The sequence below is a fragment of the Wasmannia auropunctata genome, unplaced genomic scaffold (genome assembly GCF_000956235.1).
Source record: "Wasmannia auropunctata unplaced genomic scaffold, wasmannia.A_1.0 LD336037.1, whole genome shotgun sequence".
Lineage (NCBI taxonomy): Eukaryota > Metazoa > Arthropoda > Insecta > Hymenoptera > Formicidae > Wasmannia > Wasmannia auropunctata.
Window position 1 is genome coordinate 1,086,624 of NW_012026853.1, and position 14,103 is coordinate 1,100,726.

Here is a 14,103-nt window from a genome sequence, read left to right on the forward strand (position 1 = left end):
AAAAGATTGAAAATACTGCCACGCGGCCACTTGAGTGGCAGTATTTTCAATCTTTTGGAATGAAATTCACTCCAAAAGAGTGAAAAGTCACTCCAGAGAATTTAGAGAGTGTATAAATTGATTACAATTATATAATGTCAATGAAATTTTGTGTTGTAATCAAATTTGTTCAAGTGAGAGTGCCGTGTTAAAGTTCAAGGCATTTGTTTGATATTAACATTTCCTGCTTTCTCGCAGCTTCTCAATCGAGCACGGTGAGCAGCGCGCCGTCCGTCGGCCGACGCACCGAAGAACCACCGGTATCCCGGGTGCCGTTCCATCGACAAGGCAGCCAGTCGCAGGCTCCGGGTGAAGATACCGAGGACACGATGAAGAATCTGCGAAAGACGTTTGCTGGCATTTTTGGCGACATGTAGACCACAAGATATGGCCGACGTAGCGAGAGTGTGGACGTCGGGCACTCTCGCGATGAGGTAGCTAATGATAACACGTCGGCAACAAACATTCAAACGCGAACTCACGAACTTCTCCGACGATCCCTAAGCATGTTCCACGAATGAAGCGCATCACGCTCGAGCGCGCCGATCATGCGCAAGCTGTGACGCGGAGCATGTAGATATCTATATATTTGCAGATTGTCGCAGGAAACTCGCGAGACTGCATGCCACGCGAAGTGCACTATATAGTCATTTGAGTTTAATCGAAGGTTATCGAGAAATAAAGGCTCTTCTCGCCTTCTAATTAAAGCGTCGAAAGTACAAGTTGATCGAATCACATGATTTAAGGTTCACAAAGCAACTCTCTGGGTGCTTGCTTTAAATTTCCTCGAAATCTGGGTTTGATCCACTCTTGCACTCTTTTGACGCTTTAATTATGATACGTCGATCAGGTCAAGCGGGGAACAAGCTGGTAATGATTATCGCGTGTTATTTAGAGGAGAAAAAAAAACTTAGAGACAAAGAGATTTTCCCTTTTAACAATTTAATAAGCTAACGCGCTGTGTGGTAGCGAGGTAGGTTCTGTATATTGAAAGAATCATGATCATAATGTGTATGTATACGTGGGAGAATAAAGTAGGTTCTATAATAATCCGTATACACTGACGAATTAAATAAAAGTTAGGCAAGTTCAGTCGAAGAAAAATGGCAAATCATTTAACATCAGCTTGATGTCAGTTGAATCACTACCGCGATATCCAACGAAGCTATTTGCGTCAACAATAAAAGCGCGCGCTCTCTCTCAGTACACACAAAGCAGGAATCGCTCCGTAGGCCCCTGGCATCTCCTCAACCGGTTTTACTTCGAGCACCCACTTTTAGGCTTAACGTTCGGATCGTCGTGTGTCATATTGTCATTAAGGGAAAAGGCATTGCGAGATGGAAATTAAGGCAGGCAAATGGGCGTCTTTCGGGCGATCTCGCAGTGTTTGTAAAAATATATTCGTACGCCTATGTCATTCGAGTTAATTCGAAGACGACAAAAAAAGAGGAGATTCGGGCATTATTCTGAAACATTTTGGCTAACCGAGACTGCAAGCGGTCCTTTGATTTTCATCGAGGACTACAAGTCGGAGGGACGTATGTGTAGTTATCTCTATTATTAAGCGCACAAGTAGTTTTTAAGGCATAATCAGGGATGGGCGAAGTTTTTTCGATATCGCGAAACGTCGAATTTTTTTTTTAATCCAAATCCAGAGACCCGCGAATTCTTCATTAAACATGTCGATGAATCAGTTCGCGGCACGCTAATAAATTTTTCAACGAGGATATCTTGCGTGTGTGTAGATTTCCCGATGATGATAAAAATTTATCGCGCATCCCGAGAGAAGAACGGCGACATTTTCTTTTCCTAAATTTTCGCACGTCGCGGGTTGTCGTTAGAGCTGCACAGGTCGACCACGCCGTCGGTGGAAAATTCACGAAAATTCGGTCGCTGGGATTTTTTAGGATTAAGGAATCACATGGATCTTGGCGCGAGGAATGAAAACGAACGGTCGAAAAATCCGGCATGCGAATCGTACAACGCGGGACAGAGTAATCCCGCATACATAGATCTGCAAATATATACATATACGCATATGTATGTGCAAAACAGGCTGAACGTAGTACCGGCGAGATGTAACAGTTAAACATGTAGCTGAAAACTACGCGGAGCACAGTACGAAGAAGAGAACAGTTTCCATCGAATTGATCGCAGATTTAACTTAATAAAATAAGACTAAAGAAGAGATCAGGAGACAATCGACCGTGGTTTCAGCTCTGAAGAAAGGACAGATCGATAATTACGCAATAATTATTGCGAATTTAAATTCTGCTGAAGGCAAGCAGTCTTGCCAAATGTGATAAAACATTCGAGAAATATCAATTAATATATAATCAGTTGATAGAGATAAAAAGGAGGTCTTAAACTTAAAAAACTATAATGACTGACGAAGAGGGCGATTTATTTGAAAGTATAATCTTATTTGAAGCGCTGACGATATATAACTTGATCAAGTCACACGAAATTAGTCATAAAATAAAATTAAAAACTAAATTTAAGTAAAGTTATTGTGTCATAATAAAAAAAACAAGTGTTAACATAAAACGGTATCTGCAGTGAACTTTCCTATTTATGTGTAACATTTATACATAATATAAAAACTAAAATGTCTAAGATCTCTAAGCAAATCTCGAAAGTTTTCGAAATTGAATGAATTTTTTTCTAGCCTTCGGAAGGCCAAAGCTCGATTTACGCTGAACGTCATCGAATTTTTTTTTATATTTTCAGCGCTTCATTTAGAAATCTCTATGTAACAGAAATCTGACATTATACGATTTCGTCGTGTCTCTTTCGCGGTTTTCTAAACTGCATAAGTAATAAATAACTGACGGTTTGATTTTCATGTGCCTTGACACTAAAGTGTCCTTCGTATCACGTTTCTCGCAATTTCAGAAAATAATTAAAAAAAAAAAATGTAGGAAATAAAAATAATTTTTTCGGAAGATGTAAGTTGCGACGACGCTGGTAAATTTTCTGCGACGAGCGGAATGAAGTAGTAGTGTTTTGAGCAGATTGCACTTTTACCACGTGATACTTTTGATCGTTTGTACTTTTTATAAAGCTCGATCTCATTATATATTCGCTGAGACACGCTGTTTCTTCACTGACGTTCACCGCGGCGGAGAAGTGTGCGCACCCGTCCAATGCTTACATTCGTTACAACATGAACGCAGTATCGAGATATAAAAGAATACGTTACATAAAAGTAAGTTCTTGTATATATCATAATTTCCGGGATAATCGCGACCCTAATAATTATTCAATATATTCTGCAATACATAATGGTAGATTGTCTTCCATTACAAACTGAATATTTTCAACAGCGGATGCAAGTGAAACAGATGTCTTAGCCTCCTCTTCTTTCAAACAGTTTAACGTAGTTATATTTATAGTTATATTTCTGTAAACATAATCGCGTCCTTGAAAATATAATCTAAATGTAATTCGTACGTTAGAAGCCTCTCTTTCATCATTTTTCTCGCACTGGAAAAATTATTTCGTATTTAGCGAGTTTCATGATTAGGAAAACAAAAAATTGCGCAATTAAGGGTCAAACAAGGGACGCAAGGATCGCACGAAAGGTTTAACAGTATGATGCACAGGATCTCGTATTCCATTTTCAGAGCTGACGCCACGGTACGGAGAAGAGCAATCAAACAATCATAATCACGCAATTCTGCGCGGAGATCGTCGATCGATCGGTCAGCGCTAAGTGCGTAGACGCGGTTACAGGTTGAAGAATATCTCAGGGGTGCGAGTCTAGGCACTAGATAAAAGTAGGAGCTAGACGCGGCAAAACGCGTGATCGCGCGATGCAGCCTAGTCAAAAATCACTCACGCCGATTGCAATCGGCGGAACGGATAGAGTTAGGGTTCGCTTGTTCGAAGAAATCCTTGTAACTGTGATCTTCGGGATTGTCTGTAGGAAGGAAAATTTTGCGTCCGTATCTTGTTCGACTGATCGCTTTTCTTAGTGAATCTATTAATATGCGTAATCCATGAGTTTCTTCCTTTCTTTCAATAATTTTCAACGAAAATCTTGTTGCGCAACATTGCAAGTTTTTGAAGAAAATTCTTAAAGTTCTCGTCGGATATTATTTAAATATCGGCTAATGTCAAAAGTCTTGTTTAGAAAAAAGTTATGTGATAAATTTTCATAAAAGTGAAAACATATTGTTCGATTTAGTAGCGTTTATTAATGCCGATAGCTCAATTATAATAATACTTTGCTCTTAATTAGTACTTATATATTAAATTAATTTAAAGCAAATTCTCTTATTTGCAACATATCATTCAATGACTTGCTTAAATGTAAACACGAAGCTGTAAGCTCTCACAATCAGTCCGCAACTGATCGTTCGAACAAATGTTGATCTTGACTGAATAGCAATACAGCGTTGAGTATTTCGTTGAATCTTAACTTATCGAAGCGTTATACAGTGGCACGTTTAGTTTACGGTGACCGTGTGGTGTCGTGAGCAGCAGTGTTTTCATTTTCATTTCGAATTGCACCGTTTGCACCGTAGTTCAAGTAATAATGCACCACAGCAATATCCGTAGATAAGCACGGTTAATCATATCGCACTCTTTCAATTCTCTCTAGGATACTTCTCGTGTTACCGTGGTACACGTGACCACGCCACGTTCTGTGAGAAAAATCACCGAAAATAATATAAAATACAATTTTCCTTCACCGCGAGCGTGAAATCGGTCTTATCATCAATCTCGCGCCATTATAAATATAATAGTATATATTATATGTGTGTACATACACAGCACGCATATACTAGACTTCATGTAAAATCGCCTTAAAGGAAATTCATTCATCGTAATTTCATTTCTAATCATCTTTCGGAGTTCGGCATTTATAGCTTCGTACTTTTGACGTCACTTCTGCAGGAATCGCAAGTCCTAAAATTTCCTAGTATTATCGCTGTATCAGGACATGTGTAGATAAGGAGCGATAAATCTTTGTGCAACTTGCAAGATTTATAAAAATGCAGTTACGAAGTGAATTTGCGTCGTAAGGCGATGATAGGCCCGTGTTAACGCTAAGCGAGGACGTCACTGTACGTCGACACAGTAGTAAATTAGTGATTTCCGTAGTATCGATCTCCATAGTATCGATTGTTGTGAATATAACGAGATGCAGCTGCGGACAGTTTAGTACCAGTAAATCGTCCGCAACTGCATGTCCGCGTTCCCTCCTTCGTCCAAGAGGGAGCGCGAGCTTACTGACGGACCACAGTTCGGCGATTATCCTTCGATTATCGCGAGAGGATCGTGCAATAAGTTATGAATTCGCGCATGTTTCACATCTTTAGATTACGGAACGCTCATATATATACATATACACATATATTTATATCCTTCACTGTGCTTTCCGAGCATTCGTCACTGTACATCGAGAGGAGAAATCTCTTACGTACATATCATCTTGGCGGTACGATCTTCTTCGCTGAGCTTCAGTGCCTCTTTTCCTTTTCTTCCGTTTATTTAGCTTTACACGAGCAGTAGTGGCATGGGGTTGTTGCAATCCCTAGCAACCTCTATTTCTCCCCTTTTCCAACGAAGATGGTAGAGTAGTTAGACATATTGAATCTATAAGTGTTGTTACAAATTACGACATGCACGGGTATCTTAAGATTAACAAAAATGTCTCTGCTAGTTGTCTGCTAATTGTTAAAGTATTGTTCTTATAATGTTAGAAAACTATTGTAGAGCAACTTAACTAACTTTACTTTAACCGATATTCGTGAGAGCAGTTTTCATGACGTTGTCACACAACAGACTCTATGCAACTACTGCACAATTAATAATAAGCGATCGGATTGTTACATTTCGAAAACGTGCAATTCTCGATATAGAAGATAGAGAGATTTTGTTGCCTTGTTACATTTGGTTTATAGCTATTTTATACGAAATGTGCTCGATAAATGTTAAGCATGGCCGCGCGAAACACCAAAATTTTTAGCTATGTACGTGATTCACAACGAAAGCGGCAAGAAGCGCGTTTTTCAGCGGTTGTTATTTCGCATCAGAGCTGCGAGTACCGAGGCCAATAGGATAAAGTACGCATCATCGATTTACCTCCGATTTACACGACGGCGCTCGCCTCTTGATAATACTCAATGCGTATTTCTGTGTGTGTAACGAATTTAATGTTAAAGTAACTGAGTTACCGGATGGTAACTCGAGGCAAAAAAAGTAGCGATCATAGCCGAATGAGGCGTGTGGGCGCGACGAATGTACACGTCGCGGCCCGGGTACTGTGCGTTACCTCCTTGATTTCAATGCGTGCTAGCCCAATATATGTATGACATCCATTCATACACATACACATTACATACACACGTACACAAATGAAAAAAAAAATTAAATTGTAACGCTATATAAGTAATATTACTGTACGGTAATGATGTCGATGTTATTTAATCCGTTAATCATTAAAGTCAGCCTATCGTGCCAGGAAAGCAAAAATATTGAGGATATATATCGCGCTAAGATTTCAGGAAGACACAGGTCTAACTAATAACTAATTTATGTAGATTCGTTAGGGATCTTAAAAAAAAAAATTAACATAATCGGTCAGAGTGTGTTGGATTATGCAAGATATTATAATACACGTATAATCCAAAACAGATTACGTAGATTAGTAGGCGAGCGTTCGACGAAAGGGCGGCCGTGCTCGTCCGCGCTTTCTCGAGCGGAATGATCTTTACCCGGGCGCCCGCGAGCACGTTGATCATGCTCCCGAGGAGAGGAAGGGAGAATCGGAAACGTGACGCTTCGATGACCACGAACGCGGACCACCCACGCGGGAGAAAGGGTTGGATCGAGGTCCATGATCGACTCGTTGACCGCCACGTGCTCGAAAACCGCGCCGTGACTTTCGAATTGGCTGACATTCACGCGGCGGCCGACGTTTCGACGAACCTTGAATCGAGGCTGAATACCAACGGTGATGACTTCTGACATTACTGTGTGCGAAGTGCGTGCGATTCAATCGTCGCGAAAAGTGATAAAAAAAACAGAAACGATAGAGTTGTAATGGATGATGAGTACAAGCGGACGATTCGTTGCGGTTCGTGGTGATTTCGAGCGTAATAGAAAAAAAATGCAACGTAAGCAAAAGTGTAGCAGTTCGAGGATGGTCTGAATGAATGGCGGCTTTTTTTATATCTGTTGCAATTATAGAATTTTAATATGTTTGTACTGATCAAATACCGTCTTTTGGAATAGATTCGATAATGTCGCTGTTATTTTATTTTATATTTTACGGCTTACTTACATACTTTCCATCAAACGAATTAGATTTAATTACATCGAAGGTCGATCAAGTAATTAAAAAAAAAATGAAAAGTATGAATATCTTTATTTTAATGTTAAGGGAATTCACTAAATTCTCTTAATATAAAATAGTAAGATTTGATCGGATATATCACATTTCTGTATAATTTAGAATGAAAGATGGAAAAGTTGACGATTACGAAGATCAGCTCCCTGATCTCATAATAAAAAGCAAGATCAATGCAAGTAGAATACATCGATCGATAAGAGATCGAAGAGAGCTCGAACAAAAATCAGGAGAGGAATCGCGAACGACACGGCGCGTTTCTTTTTAACGATAAACTTTTAACGGTACTTAAGGACATAAGCGTATTTTTAGTAGCTCACTGAGAGAGGACAACGAATCAACAGAACGAGTACGTGTCCTGAGCGATGGAAACGGGTGAAAAACGAACGGAAGAAAGGAAGAAAGAGATCGGAAGACGATCTTAATGTAGAACAATGTTCGTATCAGTATCATAAATCACGCGCCCGCGTAGATTGGCGCGCACTAGATGTATCACCTGCCAATACGCAAGTAGCTTTCCCTCCATTAAGCCAATGGAGGGAAAGAATTAGAATAACATACATACACACATACACACATACACACACACATAAAATGCGAGTTCTATCTGTCATCGTTAATTACTAAGGATTATCAGAGTTTGGCGAAGCTCTAAGGTGAAACGAGTCAAATGTAAGAATATAAATTTATAGCCTCTAGCGAAGTACGCGAAGAAGTGTAGTACAATATTAACGAGAACGTGTATAAAAATATATAAAGAGTATATATAAATAATATATATAAAAATATATATAAATATAAAGACAAATATATATAGATGCAAACGCATATATATATAAATACAAATATGTAATTATTCCTATGATATGCAACGTTAATCGTTAGGTGCACAACGAGATGCTCGTTGCGATCGTGCATTTGTCGCTTGAACGAAGATTGAAATAGCGGAAGTATCACTTAAATACCTTGAAATAATTATTAACATCTTGAAAATAGCAAAATGTAAATTTAGCTCTGCGCCGATAAGAATTAAAATCTATTCTATTCGTTGGAAAATTCAATTGATTTGAGCCGCCTGCTGTTAGCAAGAGCGAAAAGCGCGATGAGCAGCGAGCATAATCGTTCAGTGATCGTCAAGATCCTTTTCGCAATAGTCCACGAGGGGAGATATAAAAAAATAGAGAGTAGACCATTTTTCGGGACGAGCCGATACCTGAGTCAAAGCATGCTGTTTTTTGCCTAACATATAGCTATTATAAAAACGGCGCTTGATGCGAAACATCGGGTGAAATTATCGATTTACTTTTGAATTTGGAAGGGCATTGGACTCATTGTTTTTCGGCGCATCGTATTCACATTTGCGCCTTTTTGTAAAACTTTTGTATCGGTATTTTATATATTACGGATAAAGGTATAAAGAAATTCGTGTCACTGAAGTGAAACGTAATATCCATTAAGACTTCTCGATTGTTAAATCGCGACCGTGAAATGGTAATCCATTGCGACAAGTGTTTTCTTTTCATTTAGCTTTCATGTATATTTTTTCAAGAACAACGATTTAATGATACGGCGAAAAATTAACGATGAGATTTTTTGTATTATTAACGTTTTATCTGTATGATTGTACGAATACGGCAATAGTTTTACCGAATGTTCAACGTTTCGATGTGATTTGCAATTAACCGAACGGAAATATTAATAGAACAATAGCAATTAAATAATGCGTCGCAATTTTCTGAATAACAAAAAAAAAAGAAGAAAAACATGAATGTACGAACCATCACTTAGCCCCTGTTGCCATAATAGATTATAAAACATTTCCAATGTTTCCTAGTCATTATGGTTGTTATGATAAATCTTACTCTTAAATGTGTTAAAACAATAGATCGCGACTATAAATGTCCATTATGTTATATATACATAAATATATATTACATGCGTTACGTTGCCATTGGAGTTACCATTACTAATATATTACCACAATTAATGTGAGATATATATAGTAATTAATGCGAGTATCGAGGTGTTTTAACTGCGAAATGTTATAAATATTAATGTGTAATATTCGTGTCATGACACTGTGTACGCGCAAAAACTTTTTTTCCAATTATTAACGATTATTAGACGATACGTATAGATGAAACCGCATTAATAGTACGATAATGAATGTAGGGGGAATTCATGTATTAATCATCAATAATATATCTCTGCGGCAAATGCTAACAAGTGAGATATCCATAATATGCATTAGATACCGGGGGGCGTCGTGTACCTCGAAGGCGCCCCGATGTAGAACCTGTTATACATTATTATGTTTAATGCAATACGTAAGCTGAACTGTAATAATAAAAACATACGTAAGCGTAAAATCACATGCACACGGCGTCATTTTTTATATCCCGATGTATCTTCACTAATGCTTTATCAGCGCACATCTTCATAATAATATACGAAACGCCTGAAGTTTGAAAAAGTCACATATAAAAGATGAACTCTTGAATGTTATCAGCATCATCAATTTTTATTTTCATAAATGCGTCTAGAAAAAGTAACTACATATATTAATTAATAATTTCTATAAAAATAAAAAAAAATAAAAACAGAGGGAAAATAGTGCACATGTAGACAACAAAAACATTGATTAACATTTAAATCGTACACTACACGTTATTATCATATTAAAGATATTTAATCGTACACTACACGTCATTATCATATTAAAGATATTTAAACAAGTTACATGACGTAAAATTTAAAGCAACGACTTGTCGAGTTCTGTATTGAGTGAGCAATTCTGGTACATCCCCGCGCGGCCGAGTTCGGTGCTAAAAGAATTGTTGCGGGGATAATAAGACGTCGGCACTGTATGAATTGTCGGTGCGTGCCAGCCATAATCTATGGAAGTTTTCCAGTAGCAAGGATGAGGAGGATTGTCTTGGCCGTAACCTTTAAAAATTTCTGAAAGAATGTCAGAAATTGTTAATGATCTATAAATAGTAGCTAATACACTGTACATATAATTTTTTCCATAATATTTGCGCGCGTGTGTGAGAGAAAGAATAGCTTTTTATCAAATAAAATATATTCGGACATCTATTAAATCTTTAGAGATCTAGAGATTAAAATACGTATTCTTTACGTATATCATTGTCAAATATAATCTAAAATATTTTCAATTTTCTCGGACGCATATTATATGTTTGTGAATACAAAAACATCTCGCTTACGAGCTGGTTCCTGGAATCTACGAATCAATCTCCGTACAGTTGTACGGTATCTGATACGCTACGCTACTGCACTGATATTGACCGTGGACTTTTCCGAAGTCGTCCACTAACGAGCCGCGTACTCTGAAGCCGGGATCCACGGTTACGTTCTCCATTCTCGCGAATGCCGCCATGTCCACGTAACGGAGATCGTTGTTGTTTAGGAAGAGAAACAGTAAATTGTCCAGACCCTGGAAGGTGTCGGACTTCAGCACTGTCAACTGATTGCCGTTCAGCCAGAGCGAGTTCAACGACTTCACGTGCCGAAAGACATTGGCGGGAATTGTCCTCAGTCGATTTCTGCCCAAGTCGAGTTCGTTTATCTCGCCGAGACCGCGGAACATGTCGGGATGCAAAGTCGAGATCTTGTTGCGCGACAGATAGAGAAGGTCTATATGGGGCAGCCCGTTGAACGCGCCGATCGGTATCTCCGGTATGTCGTTCGAGTCCAGGACCAGCGTTTCCAGCTGCCTGAGACCTTTGAACATGTTCCTCCTCAACGCAAGCCGGTTGTTGGTGATGTAGAGCTCGTGCAACTCCGAGAGACCCCTCCACACGCCAGGCCGCAGGTCCGAGATGTTGTTGTGATCCAGCAGCAGAGTCTCCAGATTGCTCAAACTCGCGAAGGCACCGTCTTCCACGTTGGTGATCGTATTGTTCCTCAGGTCCAAGTAGGTGAGCTGATCCAGGGCGTCGAAGTAATGCCGGCTGATACTTGGTAGTCGATTATCGCGGGTGTAGAGCGCGGATGAGTTACTGACCTCGGCGAAGGCGTTCCGGGCGATGTTAACGATCCCGAGATTCTCCAGATGCAATTCGATATCCTCAATCGTCTGCACGGCGTTGACGTCCTCGAAGGTGACGCCGTGAAGAACGTCGCCGTTCCCCAAACAGACATACAGGTGGTTGTAAACCTGACAGTCGGCGTCCTCCGTGAAAACATCCGCGACGTTGCCCGATAAGAGGAGATAAATGAGAAGGAGGAAGCACATGGTGTGCTCGGAGGCTGATTGTGCACTAACTTCGTATGCGCCGGAGTTTCTTCGCGTACACAACGTTCGCGAGGTATTATTACGCGAATATATATGTATGTATATATATATCAGCGATAAGTTATTACACGCCTATCTACTACAACATAATGTCTCGCATTATCTTGGACCTCATAATTAATTTATAAACTATAAAAGCCCCGCAAAATGGATAATGTTATCTTTAAATAATTCTCTTTTAATATTAATTGATTATATCAAATATTTTATTGAAAGTCAATTAGTTAAGCAAGCGTTTTTACTATGCGAGCAGAATTGAAAAAGTTTTTTGAAATATGATCAACAACATCCATTAGTACATTTAAATAAACATTCCTCGCATTATTTGTAAAACCAGTGTGTCCTTTTGCAATTGCGTGTTTGAAAATACACTGTACATGTTTGTGTGTGCGCGTGTATACATAAAATATTTTCTATATTTTCATATTTTCTGTTAATTATTAAGAGTAATAATTATATGTCCAAACCAATATTTTTATAAAATTAATATAATAAATTTGTCACATGATAGTGATAAATTTAATAATAAAATAATAAAAATTACGTTGTAAAAATAAATCAGGAGAAATGCTTCTCCAGAATATTCTTAGTGTTATAAATTAACGTTTAGAAATCTTATACACTCTGTAACAAGCAGCCGATATATCCGCATACCGGAAAACGACGAGGAATTATATCGGTGACGAATAACAAGACCGTATCAGGATTTCACACTTTATACAATGTGCGACGATAAAAGATTCAGGCGCCACTCGGTCCACATATGTTATTAACTTTGTATACAATTCGCGACGAGTTACTTGCAAAGGATTCATTGGGAAATACGTAAAAATGCTCGTGGGCAGATAAGATTCGACGAGTGCAGTGATCGGTTGCTCCGGCTTATTAATAGCTGAACATTATCGTGCTGAATACGACTTCTGAACCAGAATACACGACATATTATCTCGTATAAAAGTTGCTTTTGTACCTGCAAATAATTTTATTCTTTATATTACGTAAAAAAAAAATTATCTTGCCATCGGGATTACTTCGTGCTGTCTCTCATGTACATTAATTTAATAAAATTTTAATTATAAATTATTTTTGCATTTTTTAATATTACCTTACACATTTTAATTCAATTTATTCGTGATCATTTATTCAGTAAAATTTTAACTAAATTATTTTTGCATTTTTAAAATGTTACATATTTTAATTTAATTCATTCGTAATATTTATGCTCGGCTCTTTTATTCTTTTGTGTTTATACAGATGACGCGGAGTACTTTGAAAACGCATCAGTGAGATGTCTAAATGAAAAGCGTGGGAGAAATATCAGATTTACGTTTAATTGAAAAAAGAGCCAACGGCATCGTATTACGCAGTTGAATTTGCAATATTGGGTTTGAAAGCGGTAACACGTAGATCGCATTGAGTTACGTCCGAGAAAAATGAAATTCACTTGTTTTTACGCATTGCATGCTGAACGTTTTTCCAATTTATACTCGGTTTACTAGAGAATTTAACTCGAAATGAAATATTACACTGACAAATATTGATATTCCCTATCTCCTTGAAAACTTACTCGGATACATGAATCTTGATGGGAGATTGTAGGTTCGGTAAACCTCGTTTGTACGCGGACCAAGGGCGGATGGTTTTTCGTCTCGGTAATCCGAAAGTTTCTCGTCGGCACAAGAGTACGGTATATTGACCATTTCTCTATTAGATCAGCTTACTGTGGAATAATTTAAATTATTTCAAGCACTCCTTAATAATCAGTAACACGCTATGCGTTTGAATTCACTTCTAGAAAACAGCCATGATTATTCGGTTGCTGTAGAAACGATGCTAGTATATACGCAATCGATTAAACACGAATGTATGTACATACATATATACGAAAGTATATAATATATTTAAATGATTTACAAAGTTTTACTTACTTTATTTTATTATTATTTATTTTATTTAAATTTGGCAAATTTCACATTTTAATTTGAACCATGTAATCGTCTAATTAATCAATTAATTATTCGCAAATTGCGAATTATTGTTGTATGATTATTAAAACATTATATATATATATACATATATATATATATGTAGATATATATATAATTATTATTATTAGCTATTTATGTTGTATCTTTAATAAATTAAAGCTAGACAATATATACATATGCTATCGCTGTACACTATAACTTTCTATGACATGTAATCACGGGTATATATGCAAATAATGGACATTCATATCCAATTCATTACTTAATTATGGATTATCAACATCTGCAAAATAATAAATATATAATTTATTGAAAGAAGTTTTCGTATAAATATTTCTATCTACATAAATGTAAAACGTAGACACGGAAAAAATTACTATGGTTGTTACAACAATATT

At 37.6% G+C, this 14,103-nt stretch overlaps 2 protein-coding genes and 1 long non-coding RNA gene across 5 annotated transcripts in view; 1 reads left to right on the top strand and 2 right to left on the bottom strand.

The window, feature by feature from the left end:
- LOC105452177 (synapsin) overlaps window positions 1-714 on the top strand; it is a 46,325-nt gene extending 45,611 nt beyond the window's left edge. The window contains exon 10 of the mRNA XM_011693070.1: window positions 238-714. Within this exon, the coding sequence (XP_011691372.1) occupies window positions 238-416 (179 nt within the window). The 3' untranslated portion in view covers window positions 417-714. The remainder of the gene's footprint in view (window positions 1-237) is intronic.
- Window positions 715-6,242: 5,528 nt separating this feature from the next.
- LOC105452153 lies at window positions 6,243-9,936 on the bottom strand. Of its 2 annotated transcripts, none has more exons than XR_974687.1 (2): window positions 9,773-9,936; window positions 6,243-9,695 (listed from the first exon to the last, which is right to left on the bottom strand). It is a non-coding gene; the product is annotated as an uncharacterized LOC105452153 (long non-coding RNA). The 2 variants fall into 2 exon arrangements; XR_974686.1 differs by having other exon boundaries at window positions 9,757-9,936.
- A 328-nt stretch (window positions 9,937-10,264) lies between these two features.
- Window positions 10,265-12,661, bottom strand: LOC105452152 (leucine-rich repeat-containing G-protein coupled receptor 4-like). Of its 2 annotated transcripts, XM_011693034.1 has the most exons (3): window positions 12,372-12,661; window positions 10,627-11,706; window positions 10,265-10,357 (listed from the first exon to the last, which is right to left on the bottom strand). In XM_011693034.1, the coding sequence occupies exon 2, from the start codon at window positions 11,655-11,657 to the stop codon at window positions 10,644-10,646; it is 1,014 nt and encodes a 337-aa protein (XP_011691336.1). In that variant the 5' UTR covers window positions 11,658-11,706; window positions 12,372-12,661; the 3' UTR covers window positions 10,265-10,357; window positions 10,627-10,643. The 2 variants fall into 2 exon arrangements, with proteins under 2 accessions (XP_011691336.1, XP_011691335.1); XM_011693033.1 differs by lacking the exon at window positions 12,372-12,661 and having other exon boundaries at window positions 10,627-11,724.
- Between the last annotated feature and the right edge of the window lie 1,442 nt (window positions 12,662-14,103).

Coding starts and splice junctions, on each gene's coding strand:
- LOC105452152 (XM_011693034.1), bottom strand. CDS start 11,657: ATGTGCTTCCTCCTTCTCATTTATCTCCTCTTATCGGGCAACGTCGCG.